At 35.6% G+C, this 21,062-nt stretch overlaps 1 protein-coding gene across 1 annotated transcript in view; it reads left to right on the forward strand.

The window, feature by feature from the left end:
• The first annotated feature begins 1,923 nt into the window (after positions 1-1,923).
• Positions 1,924-21,062, forward strand: part of CFAP206 (cilia and flagella associated protein 206) — a 62,051-nt gene continuing 42,912 nt past the window's right edge. Inside the window, exons 1-5 of the mRNA XM_069065114.1 lie at positions 1,924-2,032; positions 4,116-4,199; positions 5,235-5,325; positions 9,554-9,742; positions 20,190-20,348. Coding sequence (XP_068921215.1) covers positions 1,925-2,032; positions 4,116-4,199; positions 5,235-5,325; positions 9,554-9,742; positions 20,190-20,348 — 631 coding nt within the window. The 5' untranslated portion in view covers position 1,924. The remainder of the gene's footprint in view (positions 2,033-4,115; positions 4,200-5,234; positions 5,326-9,553; positions 9,743-20,189; positions 20,349-21,062) is intronic.

Raw genomic sequence — 21,062 nt, forward strand, 5'->3', positions numbered from 1 at the left:
AAGCGTGCCATGTTAGGTGGTCCTTTGCCAGCGTCTCCCATGTCTCACAAAATGCTTCAGAGAGATGTTGCTTCTTCTGACCTCCATGTGAGCACTTGCCTTGTGAGAGTTCTCTCTCTTTTAGGCAAACATGTATTTGGCATTCAGACAACACAGTCAGCCCATCAGAGTTGTGTCCTCTACAGTGTAGAGTTTGAATGCTTGGCAGTTCAGCTGGAGAAAGGACCTCAGTGTCAGGTACTTTATCCTGCCAGGTGATCTTCAGAATCTTTCTAAGACAGTGCAGATGGGAAGCAATTCAGTTTCCTGGCATGGAACTCATGTACTTTCTAGGTTTCACAGGAAAACAACAATGGGGTCAGCACAGCAGCTCTGTAGACCTTCAGTTTAATAGACAGCCTAACACCTCTTTCTCCTACACTTTCCTTCAGAGTCTCTCACTTAGCTCGCACTGGTAATGTATCAACCTAATCATCTATGTGTATGTCCCTGGAAAGCACTGCCAAGGTAAGTGAACTTATCCATAGCATTCAGAATGTCTCTATTTGTTGTGACTGATGGTTCCACATAGGGATGGTCCAGTGCTAGCCGGTGGAGAACCTCTGTTTTCATGGTGTTAATTGATAGACCAAAATTAGCACAAGCAGCAAGAGAATCAATTCCTATTTTGTTGCATCTCAGCTTTAAAGGCTGCAAATTCATGAGTGCAAAAATCGTCTTTGAAGAGAGATTGACACCAGACTCTCACCACTTTAGTCTTGGCTTGTAGCCTTTCCAAGTTAAATAATTTACCATCAGTGTGGTGGTGGACCTTGATACCATTTTTGTATTTGTTGAAGGCATCTGACAACATTGCTGAAAACATCATGCTAAAAAACATGGGAGTAAGCACCCAGCCCTGCTTCACTCCATTGGTGGCTAGGGAAGTTCAAAAGCATCATCCATTATTCAGAACCCATACAAACATGTATACCATGATACAATACTGATGAACTTCTCCAGGCAACCAGATTTTGTCATGTTCTTCCACAAGCCTTCATGACTGACAGTATCAAAGGCCTTGGTCAGGTCGTCAAACATTGTGTACAGACCTCTGTGCTGCTCCTGGCATTTCTCCTGGAGTCGGTAGGCAGCAAACCCCATATCAACTATTCTGTGGCCCTTTCTGAAGCCACACTGGCTCTCAGGTAGATGACCACCTTCCAGATGAATGATCAGCCTATTAAGAAAGACTGGCAAAAATCTTGCCAGCAATGACTAAGAGAGAGATTCCCCTGTGATTTTCACAGGACAATCTATTTCCATTTCCCTTATAGAGATGGACAGTGGAGGCATCCTGGAACCTCCGGGGGGAATGCTATATAAATGCTAACTATGAGTATTATTAATATTTTTTTTGCATTTTTTGGATGGCAATTGGGATTAAGTGACTTGCCCAAGGTCACACGGCTAGTTTTTGTGTTAAGTGTCTGAGGCCGGATTTGAACTCAGGTCCTCCTAACTCCAGGGCCAGTGCTCTCTATTCACTTCGCCACCTAGCCACCTCTAACTATGAGTATTATTAAATGTGATACTAGGGATTATTGTAGGATTTTTATTTTTCATCTTTCAAAAAGTATCTGTTTCTTTTACACAAGTTCTTTAGTTTCCCAGCAACCATATGTATTTATTGCATTAGAAATAGAGTAATGTACTTCAAAAGAATTTTGTGATAATCACCTATCAGCAACAGGAAGAAATTATTTTGTCCTTTATGGTGCAAATTTCTGTAAATGAGTTTTCCTCATCAATAAAACTTTTAAAAGTTAGTGAGGATGGCAAGTATATAATTGATACTTTTAAAAGATTATAGTGGAGAGAAAACTGAAGATGAAGAAATTTTTAAATATAAAATTTAAGGCTATAATTGTTTTATTTTACCAGAATGGCTTACAGTCAAGCTGAATGTGTTATAAAGAATATTATTCGAGAAATAGGACAAGAATGTGCACACTATGGTGAAACTGTTTCTGAAACTCTCGTGGCTTTTATGGTAGGAATAAAATGAATATTTTTACTATTAATATTTTATTCTGTTTCAATAATTGTATTCAATTACCCTTTAAACCTGAGTAGTATATGTTCCTAGATTTTGCTCATTTGAAAGTATATTAAACAGTAGGGGCGAAGAGGGGGGTATGAAAGAAAGAAATATCTTGAAGCTGTGTAAATACTGCATTTACAATCTGATTTTTAAAAATATATATTTTATGAATTTGGATTGCTATCTAATTGTTGCAAGGACTTTTTTTAGTCTTATTTTCCCAATGCTTAGAACCATGCCAGACACATAATAAATGATAAATGATTTGTTGATTGACTAGGCTGTGTTCTTTTACAAGAAACTTTAATAATTTAAAAAAATGTTCATTGACTCAGTGTTCATGTTCCAATTATCTATGGATAATAAAAGCATGAATAAATGAAATCTACAAATGACCCTCAATCTTAGTTTTAGACATAAATTTCACCCTTTCCCCACCCAACTTAACTGAGTTATTATTAATTTAAAGATAAATTATCAGATTTTATTTTTATCCCTTCTTCTTTCTACCTTATAGTAGTATAAATATGGGTAGCAGAAGCCATAGTTCTGAATAATAGACTGTAATGTTAATGGGATATAAGATCTTCCCCACCCATTAATAGGCCTTAGGTGCAGCCCATTAAGGGAAGCTTGCTTAGGGGAGGCTTGCTTGCAGGAAGGCTTTCACACCTTTTGCTAATTTCTAATTAGGCACTGAGTCACATATCTTCTGGCTTTGAGAAATATATGTATGCTTTGAGTTGGTATTTTGCTTTGGGGGCTTGCTTATGAGACAGGCCTTGTGATTCCCTGGTGGAGATTCTGAGTGGCTGTATGTTCAGAGCTCACCAACTGCTCAGATGTAAAGGCTCTCTTGATCCAGGGATGTATGAAAGTATATAGCAATATTGCTTTCATTCAGGCAGTCAGAGCCCTGTCTGTTGGCCTTTATTTCTCGACTTGTATTTTTTCTATATTTTCTCTGAAGTTCAGAGTACTGACTTTTCCCATGAACTAGTGAATGTGATTAAAAAAGATTGTTGACCCCTTAAACAGCTATCTTTCCTAGTAAAGCAGGTCTAAGAACCTGTGCTAGCAGCCATCCTGGGTATGCCAGTGTGGTTGTGGCTACCAACTGAATAATTAACCTCTACTTATAAAGAGTCAAATGTTATAACAAGAATAAAGACCAAATTAATACCCTGGTATTCAAGGTACCTCACAACTTAGCCCAAAACCTACTTTTTCAGCCTTATCTCACACCACTCTCTTATACTCTTATCTGTGTTCTAGCACTGGATTCTTTCTTTTTCCCTTAATACATTGGATAAGCATTTATTAAGTCAGTAAGCATTTATTAAGCAATGTGTCAAACATCATGCTAAGCACTAGTGATACAAATATTGGCAAAAAGACATTCCTTGCTGTCAAGGAGCTCACATTCAAGGGAGCCCAAAGGTAGGGGAAGGTTAAGGGTAAGGGGTGGGGGTGGAATTGTGACTAAATCTGAAGAATGAAGGGTGGCTAGTCTGGGTATCTACTCAAAGTGGAACCTCCAGGAGGAACTCACCATTGGGAATAAGAGGCTGTAGGAACAGAGAGAAAAGGCACATCAGGCATGGTGGAAAAGTCCAGAGTGTGTCTTTGTTCTTGGATGTTTCCATCTTGTTTAATGCCTGTTGTTATCCTGACCATTTTGCAAGGATTCACTCAAATTCCACCATGATGTTATCCCTGATTTTTCCCTTTGGAAATGATTTTTCACTCATCTGATTTCATTATGCCCCCTTTATAGACTTATCACATTCTTATGTGTATTATATTTATATGTGTACAGGTCTTATTTATCTCAACTGGATTTTACATTCTTTAAGAGCAGGGCCTATGTCTTATTTATCTGCATGTCTCCCCTCAACCTTCAGTCCATTGCATGTAGTAGGACTTTAATAAGTGATGTGCAAATGACAAAACCCCAGTCTCTCAAGAAACACAATAAGCTAATTTCATCATAATCATGCCATTTAGAAAAGGCTTTTTTGCCATCCTGTAGGTGAAAGCTGTTGTTTTGGATCCAAGCAATGGCTTCAACATGGATCGAAACCTCACAAGATCTGATGTTCAGAAACTTGTTAAGGTAATTATGACTTAAGTCCTGGAGTTTGGGGTCATATTCTAATTCTGTCTTATTTTATAGAGATGTTTTACTATTATTTTAATATCAACTTAAAAACATAACGTTAATATCTCTTGACATTCATATAATGTTGAATATGTTAAATTGTATTATGATCTGCTATTATTCTGATCCGTGTAATTTTATGACTCAAGCTTGTTTTCTAAGCAAGAAGCTGAAATCAAAATAAAATAATCATCAGAATTTAGAAATGAAGTGCATATACCTGCAAACCAACTTTGAAAACTGAAGAAATCAAGAATCAAGAAATCTTTGATTTCTCCCATGTTAACTGTTCATCATTTTGTAAAAACAGATTAGGTGTCTCAACTGTGCTTCTAAGATAATGTAAATCTGAGTCTCACCTTCATCGGTTGGGTGAAAAGCAGCCAGTCATAAACCTGTGGAGAAAAGTTGTCTAGATTTTATACAGATGGAGAAGATTTTTCTCTACTTTCTTTCAAACTGATAGTACCAGAAGAGGGCTGAATATATGCACTCTGTCTGAACCATGACGTGTGCAGAGAAGGTGTTAAAAGTCAAGGAAGGGGCATTAAGGTGGAGATCTGGAAATTTTGTTGCTAAGGTGATTTGGCTATAGAAATTGCAAGATCTCCTAGCATACCCCAGGGCTGATTTCTTTCTGTTGAAAAGTAGTTTCTTGCTTGCTGTGGACTGGAAAAATGGCTGTGATGGTAACTGACCAATTACACAGGAATTCAATGGAGAATTCAATCAAGACATCATGGGACACTTCTCTGACTCAGTAAGGGGTGGTTTTCCACTCAGTTGAGTTGTAAGGGAAGATTTTAACCTAATGTAAAAAAACAGACACATAAACTAGTGAAGTATTTTATTGTTAACCAATAATAAATTCATTTCTTAATCTAGAAAGACAAGATCTGAAGTTGTGAGCTTTACTATTGAGAGAAAAATCCCATATGTTTCAGAAACTAGTTCAAAGACGCTCATTCATTTAATTTTTTTTCTCCCTAGATATGTGTCAATAGACTATTGGACAAAACAAATCCATCCCTGGACACAATTAAGATGCAAGTTTACTTTGATATGAATTACACAAGCCGGGGTAATGTATCGGATAGCCATCTTTAATAATATTCTGTTAAACTGTATATTATAATATCACAGAATTATAAAAATTGAATCTAAGAGTTGGAACGTATTTCAAGAATCATCATATTCAAACTTGTACCTGGTCAAAAAGTGCTTTCTACAGGATTCCTCCAAAAGTATTTGTCCAGATTCTGCTAAAAGACCTCCAATAAAGGTTAACCCACTACCATCTTGCATCAACTCTTTCTAGTTTTGTGAGGAAGCTTTTCCTTCCATCTATCTTAAATATGCTTCTGTGCACTTTCCACCAGCAGCAAACTGATTTCTGGGGTCAAACTGAGCAAATATAACCACTCCTCTTGATGTTGGCCCTTTAAATACTTAGAAGCAATAATGCTTTCCCCACCCCTCACCCCCCACCAAAATTCTTCTGGAGGCTAAACATCCCCAATTCCTTTAATGAATCCTCATATGGCATGGTCTCTAGCCCCCTCACCATCTGGGTCACCCTCTTCTCAATGAATTCTAGTTCATCTGTCCTTCCCCAAAAGTGATGCCCAGAAATGCACACAAGTATGACACAAGCATTACAGAGGACAGCAGAACAATTACTCCATTGTTCTCCACATTATTCCTCCCTGTATGATGTAGCCTAGGATAGCATTAGCTTGTTTGCTACCTTATCAATGTTAACTCATGTTAAGCTCACAGACTACTAAAAAACCTTTAGATCTTTTTCAAAGGAAGGAAGGTAGGTAGGAAGGCAGGAAAGAAAGAAGGAAGGCAGACAAGCGTTAATGAGTACTAACTATGTGTCAGGTCCTGTGCTAAGTGCTTTGCAAATATTATCTGATTTGAGTCTCACAATACTTGGAGGTAGATACTATTATTATCCCCTTTTTTTGCCAGAGGAAAATGAAATCATTTGCCCAGGGTCACAGCTAAGTGTCTGAAGCCAGATTTAAACCTAGGTCTTTGATTCCAGGCTCAGCACTTAATCGGTTGAGCCACAGGAATGATTGTCTAGAATTGTTTTCCCTCTTGCACAGCCCCCCCTCATTCAAATCCAATTCACTTGTAAGTCATTACCTGCCTAATGTCATGGTCCTTCCTCTTGGAGAATGAAGGACAAACCACACACGACAGCTTCTCTCAAAGGAAGCACTCCATACCTATGATATTTCTTCAAATGTTCTGTGGTCTGTCTTTCTTTTCTGTGTCTTAATTTTCTATCCTTCACCTTCCTGGTGAGAATTCCCTTCTATTTCTTTGAATCTTTTTTTTTTTCATTTTTTTTTCCCCTCTTGAACCATTATTTCAATTTTTTTTAAGGAACACAATTCTCTCATTCTGAAAAGTAGAAATGCTTTCTTTTGGTTTCTTTCTCCTCAAGAAGACAAAGGACCTAGCATTTTACCCATAGAGCATATATATATATATATATATATATTTTACCTACCCATTTTACCCATATAGCAGAAACTCAAGTAGAACATACTTTTTGCAGATCACAAAAACATTATTCTGGTCCTCCATTCTTTTTTTTTTTTTTAAAGCAATTGGGGTTAAGTAACTTGCTCAAGGTTACACAGCCAGTTATTTTGTGTAGGTGTTAAGTATCTGAGGCCAGAACCAATCCCAGGTCTCCCGACTCTGGCCAGCACTCTTACTCACTGCTCCACCTGACCGCTCCTTGGTCCTCCATTCTTGCTAGAACCAAATGCTTCAGTCCTTTATCTTCTTTCTTATAGATCTTTTGGCTTACACTTCTATGTAGGTGCAGTTTTCTGCCTACTTGGGAGACACAAACTGCAAATTAATGAGATGTATCCACCTATTTTAACTGTACCTGCTGATATCCAAGTTAACATTTCCTTAGATATTTATACTTCCTTAGATAACAGGTGGTAAAAAAAAAAAACACCTTTTTTTGTTTTTGTTTTTTGCTATGTAACAGCTTTAAATTAAAAACAATTATTGGTCTTCTATAAACATTTTCCAGTTTGAAGGTATGTAGTGATGTGAGAAATACTAACAAGAGTAAGCCTCAGATACTTTTTTGAGTGTTAAAAATCAGTGCTACACATGGTGCATTATTAAATGGAATGCAGTTATCATGAAGTTTTCACTTATGCTTTAATTTAAAATATTCCGTTATCTTTGTGGGCTTTTATTTTGAAAGACCAACATCACTTCATGAGAGTAGAAAATGAAAATTGTCCCAACAGTAGAAGTTTTGATTAGAATATAGTTTAGTGGAAAGAGCACATAAAGGAATGTTTGGAAAGGCATTGAGTGATTTAGTGGGAAGCACCTGGACTCGAAGTTAATTTCATGAATTCGTTTATAAGATTAAGATTTTGAAGGAAATGATCTCTAAAGTTCCTTCCAGCTCTCACATTCTATGATTCTTAGATTTGTGTTAATTAATTTGCAATAATTTAATATGTCCCTTGTTTGGATTGTTTTCCAATGGCTTTGTCATTTAAAATGGTATAACTGACTACATAAAGCAAAATGAAGATGAAGACTCAAGACAGAAAAGTGATCATAGGATAGATCCGGTTACAAATGAGATGTTTCTTTAAATTTTCAAGGTGGTACTATTTAGAGTAGCCAAAGAATCGGCTGTTTTCGTAGCAAGACTGACATGAAGTATGACAGGAAATTGGATGTTAATATTTTGGTGGGGAGGATGCAGAATTAGATTGTGGTTTTAATGGTAGAGAGAAATCCTCAGATAAAAACTCTGTTGACTAAAGCAGACCAACACCCACTCTTTAACTTAAAAACTTAGATAATTGCCTGGAGTTGAGAAGTAGAGTGATTTGTCTAGGATTACATAGCCATTATATACCAAGACTGGGACTTGAATCCAGGTTTTTCTGACTTTGAAGTCAGCACTACACCACACTGCTTCTGCCACATTAATAACTGCCATCATAATGATAGTGCAGGGAACTGAATGCTTGACTTGGGAGTGTCATGGTATTATGAGAAAATTGACTAGGAATCTAGAGATCTGATTTCTAGTCTTGTATCTGCCACTATCTGTGTGACCTTGAAGAAATCAGTCACTTCTCCTTTGTTTTCTCATCTGTAAAATAAAAGAATTATAAATTTCCTAGGCCTCAGTTCCCTCATGTATAAGATGAAGGCATTTGGATTAGATTGCCTCTGAGGTGCTTTCAAGTTACAGACCTAGGGTGTGCTGAAGCTGGCTCATACTAACAAGAACTGATTGTTAAATTTTCAGTGTGAGTATTCACACTTTAGAAATTGGCAAATGCTACAAATAGAGCTTGGTTTATTATTTTTCTGATTGTCTAAGACTTAAGAAAGTGATAGAGAAAATGTTAATAATGTAGATTAAATTTTAAAATGTACCATGTGTACATTTTCCCCCAGAGAACTAGTTGTTGAACATTTACTAGCATACCACTGTTATAATCTTATAATCGCAAGATCTCAGTGCTTAAGGAGTCCCTTTTAGCTCCAAGATTCCATATTTCCATCATCTTTGATTAATTTATGATAATAAGTACTATTAATTATTAAGTTGGCTAAAGGCATGATTAGTGATCCCACAGTCTGAATTTCTTGCCACATACATTGCCTGGCCTGGATAAATGACAAAAGTAGAATGATGTGCCATTGTATTTTTATTAGTATTCCATAGAGATTGTCTTTTTATTAGAGGTTTCATTGTCATTTTATAATTCTTATATTATTTGAGTTTTGAGTCTCTTATGTTGGCATTCACCATATTGTATAATGTAATAAACCCTGAAACTGGAATCAGAAGACCTGGGTTTATCGTTCAGTTCTGATACTTGTTAGCCATGTGACCTTGAGCAAATTACTTAAAGTCACTGCACCTCAGTTTCCTCACTTGTAAAATGTGGACAATAACACTCTACTAACAGAATAACAATTACCTACTCAATGGAGGGTACTGTAAGGAAAGTCTTCTGCAAGTCATAAAATGTTATTCAAATGTGAACCATGATTATCTTGCCAAAATACATCAGTTAAAAGACTGTGAAGAATAATCTGGCAGTGACTTCACCTTGACACTATGGTTTGTTTTATTTTAAGTGATAAGGATTAAGAAAACATGATGTTAGTCATGAAGTAAAAATGCCATTCCATGCCAGTTTCCCCCTGGCAGTGCCTTTTTATGTGAAAACAGGAACTAAAATATTAGTCATATGAAAGATGTTTTCTTTGTCCTTTTCCAGGAGAATTTCTTGATGAACATCATCGAGTGCTAGAATCCAGATTAAACATTGTTAGCAGAGACATCACCGATAATAGGGCCCGTACTCGAGAAGAATTAGAGAGCCTCTACCGGAAGATTGTCAGCTATATATTACTACGTTCTGGTCTTGGATCCCCTACTGATATCAAAGTTGTCAGAGAGTCAACAGGTGAATAATATAAATCTTTTACATTACATAATGTGGTGGTTGGGGGGAACAAGATAATTTTGTCTTTATAATAAGTGCTCAGTTGCAGTCTTAGAGATTTAATCCTCTTCTTTATCTATAAAATAAATAGAGAATAAACAGGAAATGAAAACTCATCTCTTACTGTTCTCTCAGTGAATATCAATTCTAACCCTAAAGAATCATCTCTAGGAAGTAAAATGTTGTCATTGCTCATTTTATTGGAGTCATAGATGCTTGGGGACTTGTTACATCATGGTAGAGGAGAGCTAGACACAGAGTTAGGGTACCTGATTAATTTGTAAAGGTACTAGGTAGATTAAGATAATGTGGACGGGCAAGAGTTGTCACCTGAAGTGGGAGGAGGAAAACAGTATTATCCTGAGAATTATATTGCCAAGAAATGTATCCCTCCCCGCCTCTTCCATTTAGTTAAAATTATAATATGTGTACTGAACTTTGCTTACCTATTTTATTGGTTCCATGGTTTCATCAAAGAACTTACTTTGATATAAAATATTCCCTCCTTCACTACAAATTGAAACATTTCCATGCTTTTCTATCTTAGATGATTCTTGTTCATGTTTTCCTATGAATTATCCATAGAGGTTCCACCCAATATTTTGAAGGCCTTCCTTTTGTTCTCTTAATGTCTTAATGTAAATATTCTTTTACTATTTCAGGTATTGTTTGGATTATCCATCTGTCATATCATAACTCTAACATGATCAGGCAATCTCCCTTTCTGATCAGATAAGCCTTCAATAATGTCTTTCACTCCACTTCACTTCTTGCAAGTCATCATTGATAATGTGGTGACCTATTTATGTTTGCCATGCATCTTTCCATTGTTCTTTTTGGTGTTTGGAGTTTTAATTCCAAGATTCACGATTATATAGCATCATCAAAAGAATATTGAAGTTAGAGAGAAAGGTCTTTATGGAAGCAAATGGTTCAGGATCATTTGAAAGAACTTCATAATTTTTCAAATGTGATCCTTCTCAATCACCTAATGCTACTTAATTCTGGGCCTAACTCATTGTCTTTCCACAGCATCTGTCTACGATGGGTATGTGTGTGTGTATACACATATGTGAGCTCCATGTGTTGTCTTCTAGCTTTATTCCACAATGTGGGCAACATAAGAAGGCTATTTTGGTTAGCTTTTGTTTTAGATTTTTTTATAAATCAACTTTGTTTTTCTAGTGTGGATAGTTTAAATTTCTTTCATGTTACTCTGTATTTTGCTGAGGATGCCTTATTGTTGTTCCAGGACTTGATGCAATAAATTCAGTATATGTGAATAGTCCCATTTGGAGAAATTTGCCATCAGCAAGGAATGAATTTGTTCAGATCTTATATAGGACTTCTTTCATTATACCACCTAGTGAATACATATGTAATGGGATATAAATATGCATTGGATCATTGAACAATTATCTCCACGACCACATATGTCATAGTGTCCTATGTGATTTCAACGTATACCTTGATGATATCTTGTCTGGGAAGAGTTTTCAGGGCAGTTTTGATCTGCTAATTCTTTTAAAGCACCATCTCTTTTCCATCCTTTTGGAATCTTCTCTTTGAGATATCTTGAGAATTAAGACCTAAGTAACTTTAAATTTGTTTTACCTGAAGCCCAAATTTTTTTCTGCGTCTTTTTGGTCAGATACAACTGCTTTTTCTGATTTTATCTTTTTACTTGCTGTTAATACTTCTTCCCATAGTGCATCAGATACTGAGACAGTAGAATCTAAATGTAGAGGTTGCATTATCACCAGTAAAGACAATATATCAGTATAAAAATACCAGTGGGTATATTCCACTGTTCATCTATTTGCTTCCCTCTTGTTCTACCATCTTCTACAAATATGTTCTTGAGATTATCTGGCTTAGATGGATCTCATTCCAGTTACTCTGGAGGCTCATTTCTCCTCAATTGCTTTTTACTGTTTTCTGGATTGATACTGCTCATTGATCTTCTCAATAGCCTTCCACCATTCTTTCTGTAATACTTTAAATGTGGTATTGACATCTTGGTGTTTTTTTTAAATAACACTTCCTTTTTATAGACCCCTTTTCTAACAAAGAAAAATCTCTAAGCCAAACCAGTAGACATAGTAATTTCTTCTGACGATGTATACAACATTTCATACCAATAGTCTCCTCTTTCCTTCCTGAGAAAAATGAAACATATTGCATCAACCATACTTTGGAACCAAGATTGGTTATTTCACTTAATTTGAATTCTGTTGTCTTTTAGTGTTGCATCACTTTCATTATTGTAACTATTGTGTATATTATTCTTTTTGTTCTACTTTCTTTGGATTAGTTCATATATGTCTTCCCATGTTTTTTCTGAAGTCTTCCTATTCATCATTTCTTACAAAGTAATAATATACCATTACATTCATATATTGGGCAGCTAGGTGGCACAGTGGATAAAATGTCTGGAAGACTCATCTTCCTGAGTCCAAATCTGTCCCCAGACATACTTACTAGATGTATGATCTTTTTTTATCAAAGCCTCAGTTTCCTCATCTTAAAATGAGTTGGAGAAAGTAATGTCAAACCATTCTAGTATCTCTGAGAAGAAAACCTCAAATGGGGTCACAAGGAGGCACACACTACTAAAACAACTCAACAACGTCTTCTCCAGCTCATTTTACAGATGAGGAAACTGAGGCAAACAGGGTTAAGTGACTTGCTCAGGGTTACACAGCAAGCGAGTGTCTAAAACAAAATTTGAACTCAGATCTTCCTGACTCCAGGCCCAGCACTCTATCCATTTTCTAACTTAAAAGCACCCACTTTGTTTCTATTGTTTTGCTACTACCAAAAAAAAAGTATTGCATTGAATCTTGGTATGAATGTGACCTTTTTTTTGTTTGTTTTGTTCTGTCATTAAACTTCCTGGGGGATATATGCTTAGTAGTGAGACTGCTGAGTGTAGCAGCAAGCACCCCAAGCGCGTCCTCAGGGTTTGCAGCTACCACAGGTTCTTAGATCTGCTTTGTTAAAGGAAAGCAACTCAAAATGGATTAACAAGCTTACTTTAATCAGTCAGACATATATCGTTTACCTTGTTCAGGAGAAAAGGTCAGCACCCTGAACCTCAAAGTATACAGGCATAATTATCAAGACAGAAACATCAAGTAGACAGATTTCCAAACTGTCCAACCATTACATCCATACCCAGTCAACATCTGGGTTTCCACATTCTGGGTTTTTCAAAGCCGGGGGACTCTCAACAACGGCTTCCCAGAATTCAGATCAAATCACAGAACATTTCTCAAAGTGAGTCCCAAAACAAAGCTGCACATCAGGGCTTATATAGCCTTCTCCTGGCTCAGAGAATGTAACAACCTTATTGACTCACTGGCCAATCAAGAAGTATCTGCTGAAAAACAAGCCTCCCTCCCCAGGCTTCTGGTGCACTTTAGCCTAGGGGCAGGGAAGATCTTTAAAATTTACATTCCCATTACACTGGGTCAAAAGTTATGATCAGTTTACTCACTTTTCTAACAGTTTCAAATTGTTTTCCAGAATGATTGGATCTATTCATAGCCTTTTAAGCACTATTTTAAGAGTGCCTGCTTTATCACAATCTATCCAACACTGGATGTTTCAGTCTTTCATCATTTTTGCCAATTTTATGGATGTGAAATGATGTATGGGCTGATGGGACTTCTGAGTAGTTTACAAGCTTTTGGCCTCTTTCATCTCTCAAGCCCAAGTCAGATTTTATGACAGGTTTTGCTGATTGGTTTGTTTTTACAATCCTAATTCTTCCATTCATTTCACCAAATATCAGGGAATATGTTGATTAGGCTTAGAGGATCCAGGCAAACTTATTCATATGATTGTTCAAATTTTTCATCCTTTATAATGAATATTAGCAGATAAGATACAGTTATCTTTATGGTGGCCTATTTGTCATGTGTTAAACATATTTACTGTAAGGTGCCTCTTCTTGCTTCTATTTGTACCAAGAAACCAGCTTCATTCAGTCTTTTATTTGTCTCTCGAAAAACCTTTCATTTAGCTGCTATCACTTTATACTCTGTGGTTTCATTTATAGCTTGAATCAATACTGATATGATAAGCTTTTTATAGTAGTATAACTAGTATATACTAATATAGTAGTATGTAGTATAACTCAATGGTCATGGAAAAATCATTGTGCATTAAAAGTGCCAAAAGAATAAGTTAATATTTGCATTATCTTAAAGTTGTCTCTCATTCTTATTAACTATGCTTCCATTTATGCTGTTCTATCACTATCACTGAAAAAGGATATTCTACAGGGGTGAAGATTATTTGCTGCTTTTGTTCATTTTGTAGATGACCATGGCTAAAAATAAATACATTAATGATCTAGTGGCCCACCTCTGATCATGAGCCTTTTTATGCTTATCTACATAACTCATTTCAATTCAACAAACATTTATTAACTACCTATAGTATGCAGAGCACTAATAGAGATACAAGGTTAGATAAAATTAGTTTCTGCTTGAATGGAGCTTTTAGGGAAATAAAACACATACAGATAACTGTAATAAATTATATTATATAGCAAGTACAATAAAAAGCTGCAAAACAAAATGCTATTTTGAGCTCTAAGTTTAAAAAGGTTATTAAATTATAAGGGAGATCAAGAAAGGCTTTCTGGAAAAAGTTTTTTAGTTGGGCTGATGTGGGTGAGAAAGTGAAGAAGGAGAAGGAAACACATCAAGGCATAAGAAACATTACTAACAAGGGCATAGAAGTAGGAAATCAGATTTTATATGGATGACAGAGAGTATCCTAGTTTTTTCAGAACATAAAGTATATATATGAAGGTAATATGAGATAAGATTGGAAGAGTAGAGAGAAAATATTGCTAGATTATAGAGGGCTTTGGGTATCTGATATAGTATGGAGATAAAAAACTATCATAACATATATGACATATAAGATGTCTACAAACTATGCTATATGGAATTCCTATTCCAACAATTCTCATGTATGACTGAGATTAAGTAGAATGACATTCATAAGTGAAATGCAGATCATGGCCATGCGTGGCCAACTGGGGGAAACAGATGATGATTTCCTGTCTTGAACTACTATAAAACTCTTTCTGTTAAGAGTAGGACATCTGATAAGCTTCATGCATTGCAAACATTCATTTTTTTAAAAAGATAAATTAGTCATATTCTGGATATGATTTTGACCTCCAGCAAGAAAATGAATGTATCCTTGGAAGAAAGTGGCCAAGTTATAGTAGAACTTATGACCAATAGGGAGGACAAAAGCAGAATTAGATGGATGTGAACTCTAAACTTTAGGATATAGGTTTTCAGAAAGTTCAGAGAAAAGATAGCTGTGATTCTATGGCCTGAATCTCTCCGCTTATTTAGACTGGAGTCAGCTCAAGAGGAACAGGAAGCTCTGAAGAATGAAATTCTTTAGCAACCACCAGTGATTCTGATGAAAAAGAGATGAAAAAGGTGTCTAAAGTATGAATATGACTATGGGGAAAGCTTACTTTGCTAGATTTATATTTTTTAAAGGATATGTAAAAAAAAAAAAGATGGCAATGAGAGCACCTAGCTGGGGATGAAGACAAAAATTGGCATGGCTCTATAAGCACAGTATAAGGAAGGTTAAACTTGCAAAATGCTAAGAACAAGAAAGGGTATAAAGGGAGGGAGGTGTATTGAGGGCAAGAAGCAATTTATGATCAGTAGAAGTGACTTATTGCTTGGGGTGGATGAGATGAATGATCACAAATGAAAATAAAATAAATATCTTGTTTATATAAAATCTTCTTTATCAAGAAGAATGATAATCAGACTGGACATGATAGAATTAAAATTAAGAGGGAAATGAAAGCCAAAATAAAGAAGTTAGTGAAAGAGCACCTCCCTGCCTTAAATGAATTCAAGTCACTTGGTATGGATGAATTCCATCTGAGAAAATTGAAAGATGTCACCTATATGATAATTTCCTCAAATATATATATATATATATATATAATTTCCTTCAGGGATAAGCTTGATCATTACAACTATAGCATTCACCATTGACTTTTTTGGTAATGCTATTTACATTGTTTTAGACATTGTGTATATTTTCCTGGTTCTGCCTACTTCTCTTCATCAGTTCATTCATCTCATGCTTTTTTGTAATCTTCATAGTCATTATTACTTACAGTACAATAATATTCCATTACATTCATGTATCATAATTTGTTTAGCCATTTCCTAGTCATTGGGCATCTACTTTGTTTCCATTTTTTAAAAATCCCTGTAACATGATAAATATTGTCTAACAAGACATTCTCTCTGGAAACTTCATGCCATTTTTAATATTTAAAGACTCATTATATTGTATTCTCACTCTTTGTATGACTTCCTCAACACCTTTTTTGCTGAATTAACATATAGTAATTTTTGCAGAATTATGGAGAGTAAGAGATGAGCAAATGCTGTCTTTATTTTCAGAAATAGAAGATAGGTTCTTTAAGTTATGAGCCAATAAGCTCAATGTTAATTCCTAGAAAGAATGTTTTCAGCAGATTTTTCAAACAGATGATATGAAAACACTCATGAAAGGAAGCAGTGATTCCCACAATCCAGTATGGTTTCATTAAGAACAAAACATGACAGATTAACTTCATTTCCTTTTTGTGATGAGTTTATTTACAAGAGTGGCACATCAGTGGAATATAGTATGCCTGGATTTCAACAATGTAGTTGACAAAGCTTCTTATGAAATTCTTATGAATAGGAAAGTCATAAGCTTATTGATATAGTAGGTAAACTCAGTATTGATTATATGATTGGATCTAAATAGTGTCTATCGGTGGATCAAAATCAACCTGGTCTGTGTGCTTCCATGCTCTGTGTTTGACTCTAATTCTTTTAAACATTTTCATTGTCTTGGATGAAGATTAATTGGTGTGTTTTTCAGATTTGCAGATGACAAAAATCTGCAAAATATAGAGGATAGGTTAGATGACAAAGTTGGGATTTCCCCGCCCCCCCCCAAAAAAAAAACTCAAAAAATTAAAATGATGAATCAAGTAAGTTTAGATTAAATTTAACAGGTATATATGTAAAATTCTGAAATTGGTTTTTTTTTTAATCAAGTATACATGTACAGTTTGGGTTCAATAATAGTATAATCCATGTTGAAAAGAGCTAGGAATTTTAGTGCAGAGAAAGCTCATTAGGAGACAGGTCCAATGTGGCAGCCAACACAGGTAAAGGGATTCCAGGGGCTGTTGGTAGAAGGAGAGTGGTGGTCGTTCTTCCACTGCACTAGGCACGCTACGTCTGATATGCTTTATTCTAGACATCATATTTTAGGGAGAATATTGACAAATTAAAGAATATCCAGAAGAGTAAAGTGAGGAGACTCAAAAGTGTGTCATCAGAGGACTGGTTTAAGGCGTTAAGAATGTTTAACCTAAAGAAACGAAAACTTGGGACAGGAGGCATCATTATGGTCTTCAAAATGTCGGAAGGGCTGTCCTACATGGTAATAATAGTTAGCATTTCTATAGCACTTTAAGTTTTGCAAAATCCATTACATTACCTTCTGTGATTCACACAACAACCTTTGAGGAAGGTGCTATTATTATCCCCAAGAACCTGAGGATCAGTGACTTTTCCAGTCACTTACTGGTAAGTATCTGAAGCGGAATTTGGATTTGGGTCTTTCTTGATCATTCTGCTTGGCACTGGTGGCCAGAGTCAGAAAAAAGAATATGGGTAGGTAGAAGCAGAGGATGGATCATCAATTCCCATCAACTGGGAAATAGATGAACTAGTTAGGTTTATATGATGATGACGGAATACTATTGTGCCGTAAGAAATGATGAGCAGGATGCTTTCAGAAAAATCTGAGAAGACTTACATGAACTGATGCAAAGTGAAGTGAGCAGAACCAGGAGAACATTGCATATAGTAACAGCAGTATTGTATGATGATCAACTGTGAATGACCTAGCTTTTTTCAGCAATACAATGATCCAAGAAAATTCTGAAAGACTCATGATGAAAAACTATCCCTTTCATCTCCAGTGAAACAACTGATGAAGTCTGAACGCAGATTGAAGCATATTTTTTTAAACTTTATTTTCCTTGTTTTGCTTTTTTTTTTTTTGATTCATGTTTTCTTTTGCAATATGGTTAATATAGAAATGTGTTTTGCATGATGACATGTGTAATCTATACCAAGTTGCCTCCTCATGGAGGGGAGAGGGAAGAGAGAGGGAGAAAAATTGGAACTCAAAATTTTAAAAAAAGTTAAAAATTGTTTTTACAAGTAAGTGGAAAAAATAAAATATGAAATATTACATAAGTATAAAAATTTTTATTTAAAAATATGTCCCTCCTCTGTCACTCACTCACTAATTCAGTAAAATTAACTACATCAGCTAAATCTGACTGAATGTGCTTTGTTTTATACTCATATCCCCCCACTTCTGCATGGAAATGAGGAAGGTAATTTCCTCACTTTTTTCCTTTGGAGAAAAGTGCTTGGTCATTATGGTTATAGCATTCAGTTTTGATTTTTGTTTTTATTATTTACATTGTGTAGTCATTGTGTGTATTTTCCTGGTTCTTCCTGTTTCTCTGTATCAGTTAATTTTTTTTTTAAGCAATTGGGGTTAAGTAACTTGCTCAAGTTTACACGGCCAGTTATTTCTGGGTGTGGTTCTAAGTGTCAGAGCCCGGATTCGATCCCAGGTCATCCCAACTGTGGGGCCAGTGCTCTTACTCACTGTGTCACCTGGCTGCCCCTAAGCAATTGGGGTTAAGTAACTTGCTCAAGGTAACACGGCCAGGTGTTTCTGGGTGGGTACTAAGTGTCTGAGCCCAGATTCGATCCCAGGTCATCCCAACTGTGGGGCCGGTGCTCTTACTCACTGTGTCACCTGGCCACCCCTTATCAGTTAATTTCTTTCCATCCTTCTCTGTATCCTTCATATTCATGGTTTCTTATGGCACAGTAATATTCCATTACATTAATAGGCAACTAAATGGAGGAATGCATAGAGGACTTGACCTGGGGCCAAGAAGACCTGAGTTCAAATTTTGTTTCAGACACTTACTAGTTGTGACACCTTGGGCAAGCCATTTAATCTGTTTGCCTTAATTTACTCAACTGTAAAATGGGGCTAAAAATGACATCTTCCTCCCAGGTTTGTTGTGAGGATTAAATGAGGTAATACTTATAAATGCTTGCCATATAGAAAGCACTATATAAATGCCTATATAATTGTTGTTGTTATTTTTATTATCATTATTAGTAACCACAATTTGTTTAGCCATTTTCCAGTCAATAGGCATCTATTTTGTTCCTACAAAAATTGTCATTCTAAATATTTAACAAATAAGTAGATAAACAAAAAATCAATACATTGACTATGTCTGAAAATGTATGCCATATTCTACTATAGTCTACTATTCTCCTGCAAGGAAGAAGGTGTGCCATTGATTTTGTTTTTTGAAAAATTACATCTTTAAAAAAAATACATCTTTTATTCTTATATCACCTATGTTTACACACACACACACACACACACACACACACACACACACCAAACTAACAAATCATCTGAGTCTGGCAATATATACAGCATTGCACATCCCTAGTCTACCCACCTATACAAAGAAAGGATGGAGTTGTGTTTTCTCCATTGTCCTTTAGGGCCACATTTGATCATTTATAATTACATAATTCTGATTTTGTTGTTGGTGTTTCCATTTACATTGTTCTAGTTCTTGTGTCTTCTTATTCTCCTTATTTCTCTTTGTATCCAGACTTAGAAGTCTTCCCCTGTTTCTCAGTATACTTCCTATTAACCATTTCTTATGATGCAATAACATTCTATTACGTTTATGTACAATAAGTATCTGCAGTCTGCATATGTTTACTGCCACAAAAAAGTGTTACTGCAAAACTTTTAGTGTATATGGGACCTTTCTTTCTGTGTTTGACCTCCTTGTGATTTGCGCCTTGTAGTACAATCTCTGTGTCAGAGAATATAGACATTTACATCACTTTTTCCACATTACTTCAAATTGCTTTCCAGAATGGTTAGGCCACTTCACATCTCCACCAACAGTTCATTAGTGTTCCTGTCTTTTCAAAATTCCTTCAACATTGATATTTATTGCCATTGATTTTTCAATAGTGCAAATAGTACAATTCATGCCTGTTACATAATAAATATTGTCTAATGAGCCGTGGTCTGTCTGGAAATTATATATCATTTTAATTTGTAAAAACTTGTTATTCTACTATTATTCATACTCAATTGCTTCAATACCTTTTAGCTGGAAAAAAGTATTTGGAGTGTATCTTAAATTCACATCCTTCCCACTTCTTTTTAAGAATGAATTTTTGTGTACTTTTTTTTCTTTCTTCAGCTGCTCTACAGAGTGTTTTTCCTCAATCTGAACTTGGTACTTTTCTATCCCTTTCCAAGAAGGACAAAGAGCGCCAGCTGAAAGAACTCACCATGATTGTCACTGGAATTCGGTTATTCAACAAAGACTGTGGAAAGGGAGGAGAAGGCATTGATGATCGTAGGTATAAGGTTAAATTAATTCTACAAATCTATCATGGTTTATGTAAATTTGTGTAAATATCATGATTATGTAAATGTTTAAAAACAAAATTAAAGTTTATATTATACAGTGGCTAAAATGATGGGGTGGCTAGGATAGTAAAAACTCCTTTTATCTGGGACCCCATAGTGTCTGGCAGATCATCTTCCATAGAACCTGACATTTAAAGAACCTATTTCACTAATGTAAATTAGTCATTTTTATAGATATATTGTTTTAGTGTGCTAATGCCTACTGACTTAGTTATTGATCCAATTTCTTTTTAAAATGCCAAATTTACTCAAAATCTAGTTTTCTTCTCCAGCATGTTCTCTCAAGTTATTTCACAAGATCTTTGTAATGGTCATTGGTGGCATAGAGAAATAAAGATGCAGAGTGGGTACAGCATAGTATATATTGCCTGGAATGTAGTAAGCAATTACTAAATGCTTATTGAATAATTTAAAATTTTCCCAGTGAGTATACTAACAATATATATATATATGTAAAGGAGGTTGATTATAGATAAACCAAATGACCTTACTGGGATAAGGACTCATCATTTGATAAAAATTGCTGGGAGAGTTAGAAAGCACTCTGGCCAAAATTAGCTTTTGAGTGACACCTTATGCTACAACATGCTTGAAATGGTTATGTGACCTGGATATAAAAAAGGTAGCATCATAAACAAAG

Source organism: Petaurus breviceps, unplaced genomic scaffold (genome assembly GCF_028583685.1).
Source record: "Petaurus breviceps papuanus isolate PSGF00001 unplaced genomic scaffold, PetGlider_PUasm1.0 90667, whole genome shotgun sequence".
NCBI lineage: Eukaryota > Metazoa > Chordata > Mammalia > Diprotodontia > Petauridae > Petaurus > Petaurus breviceps.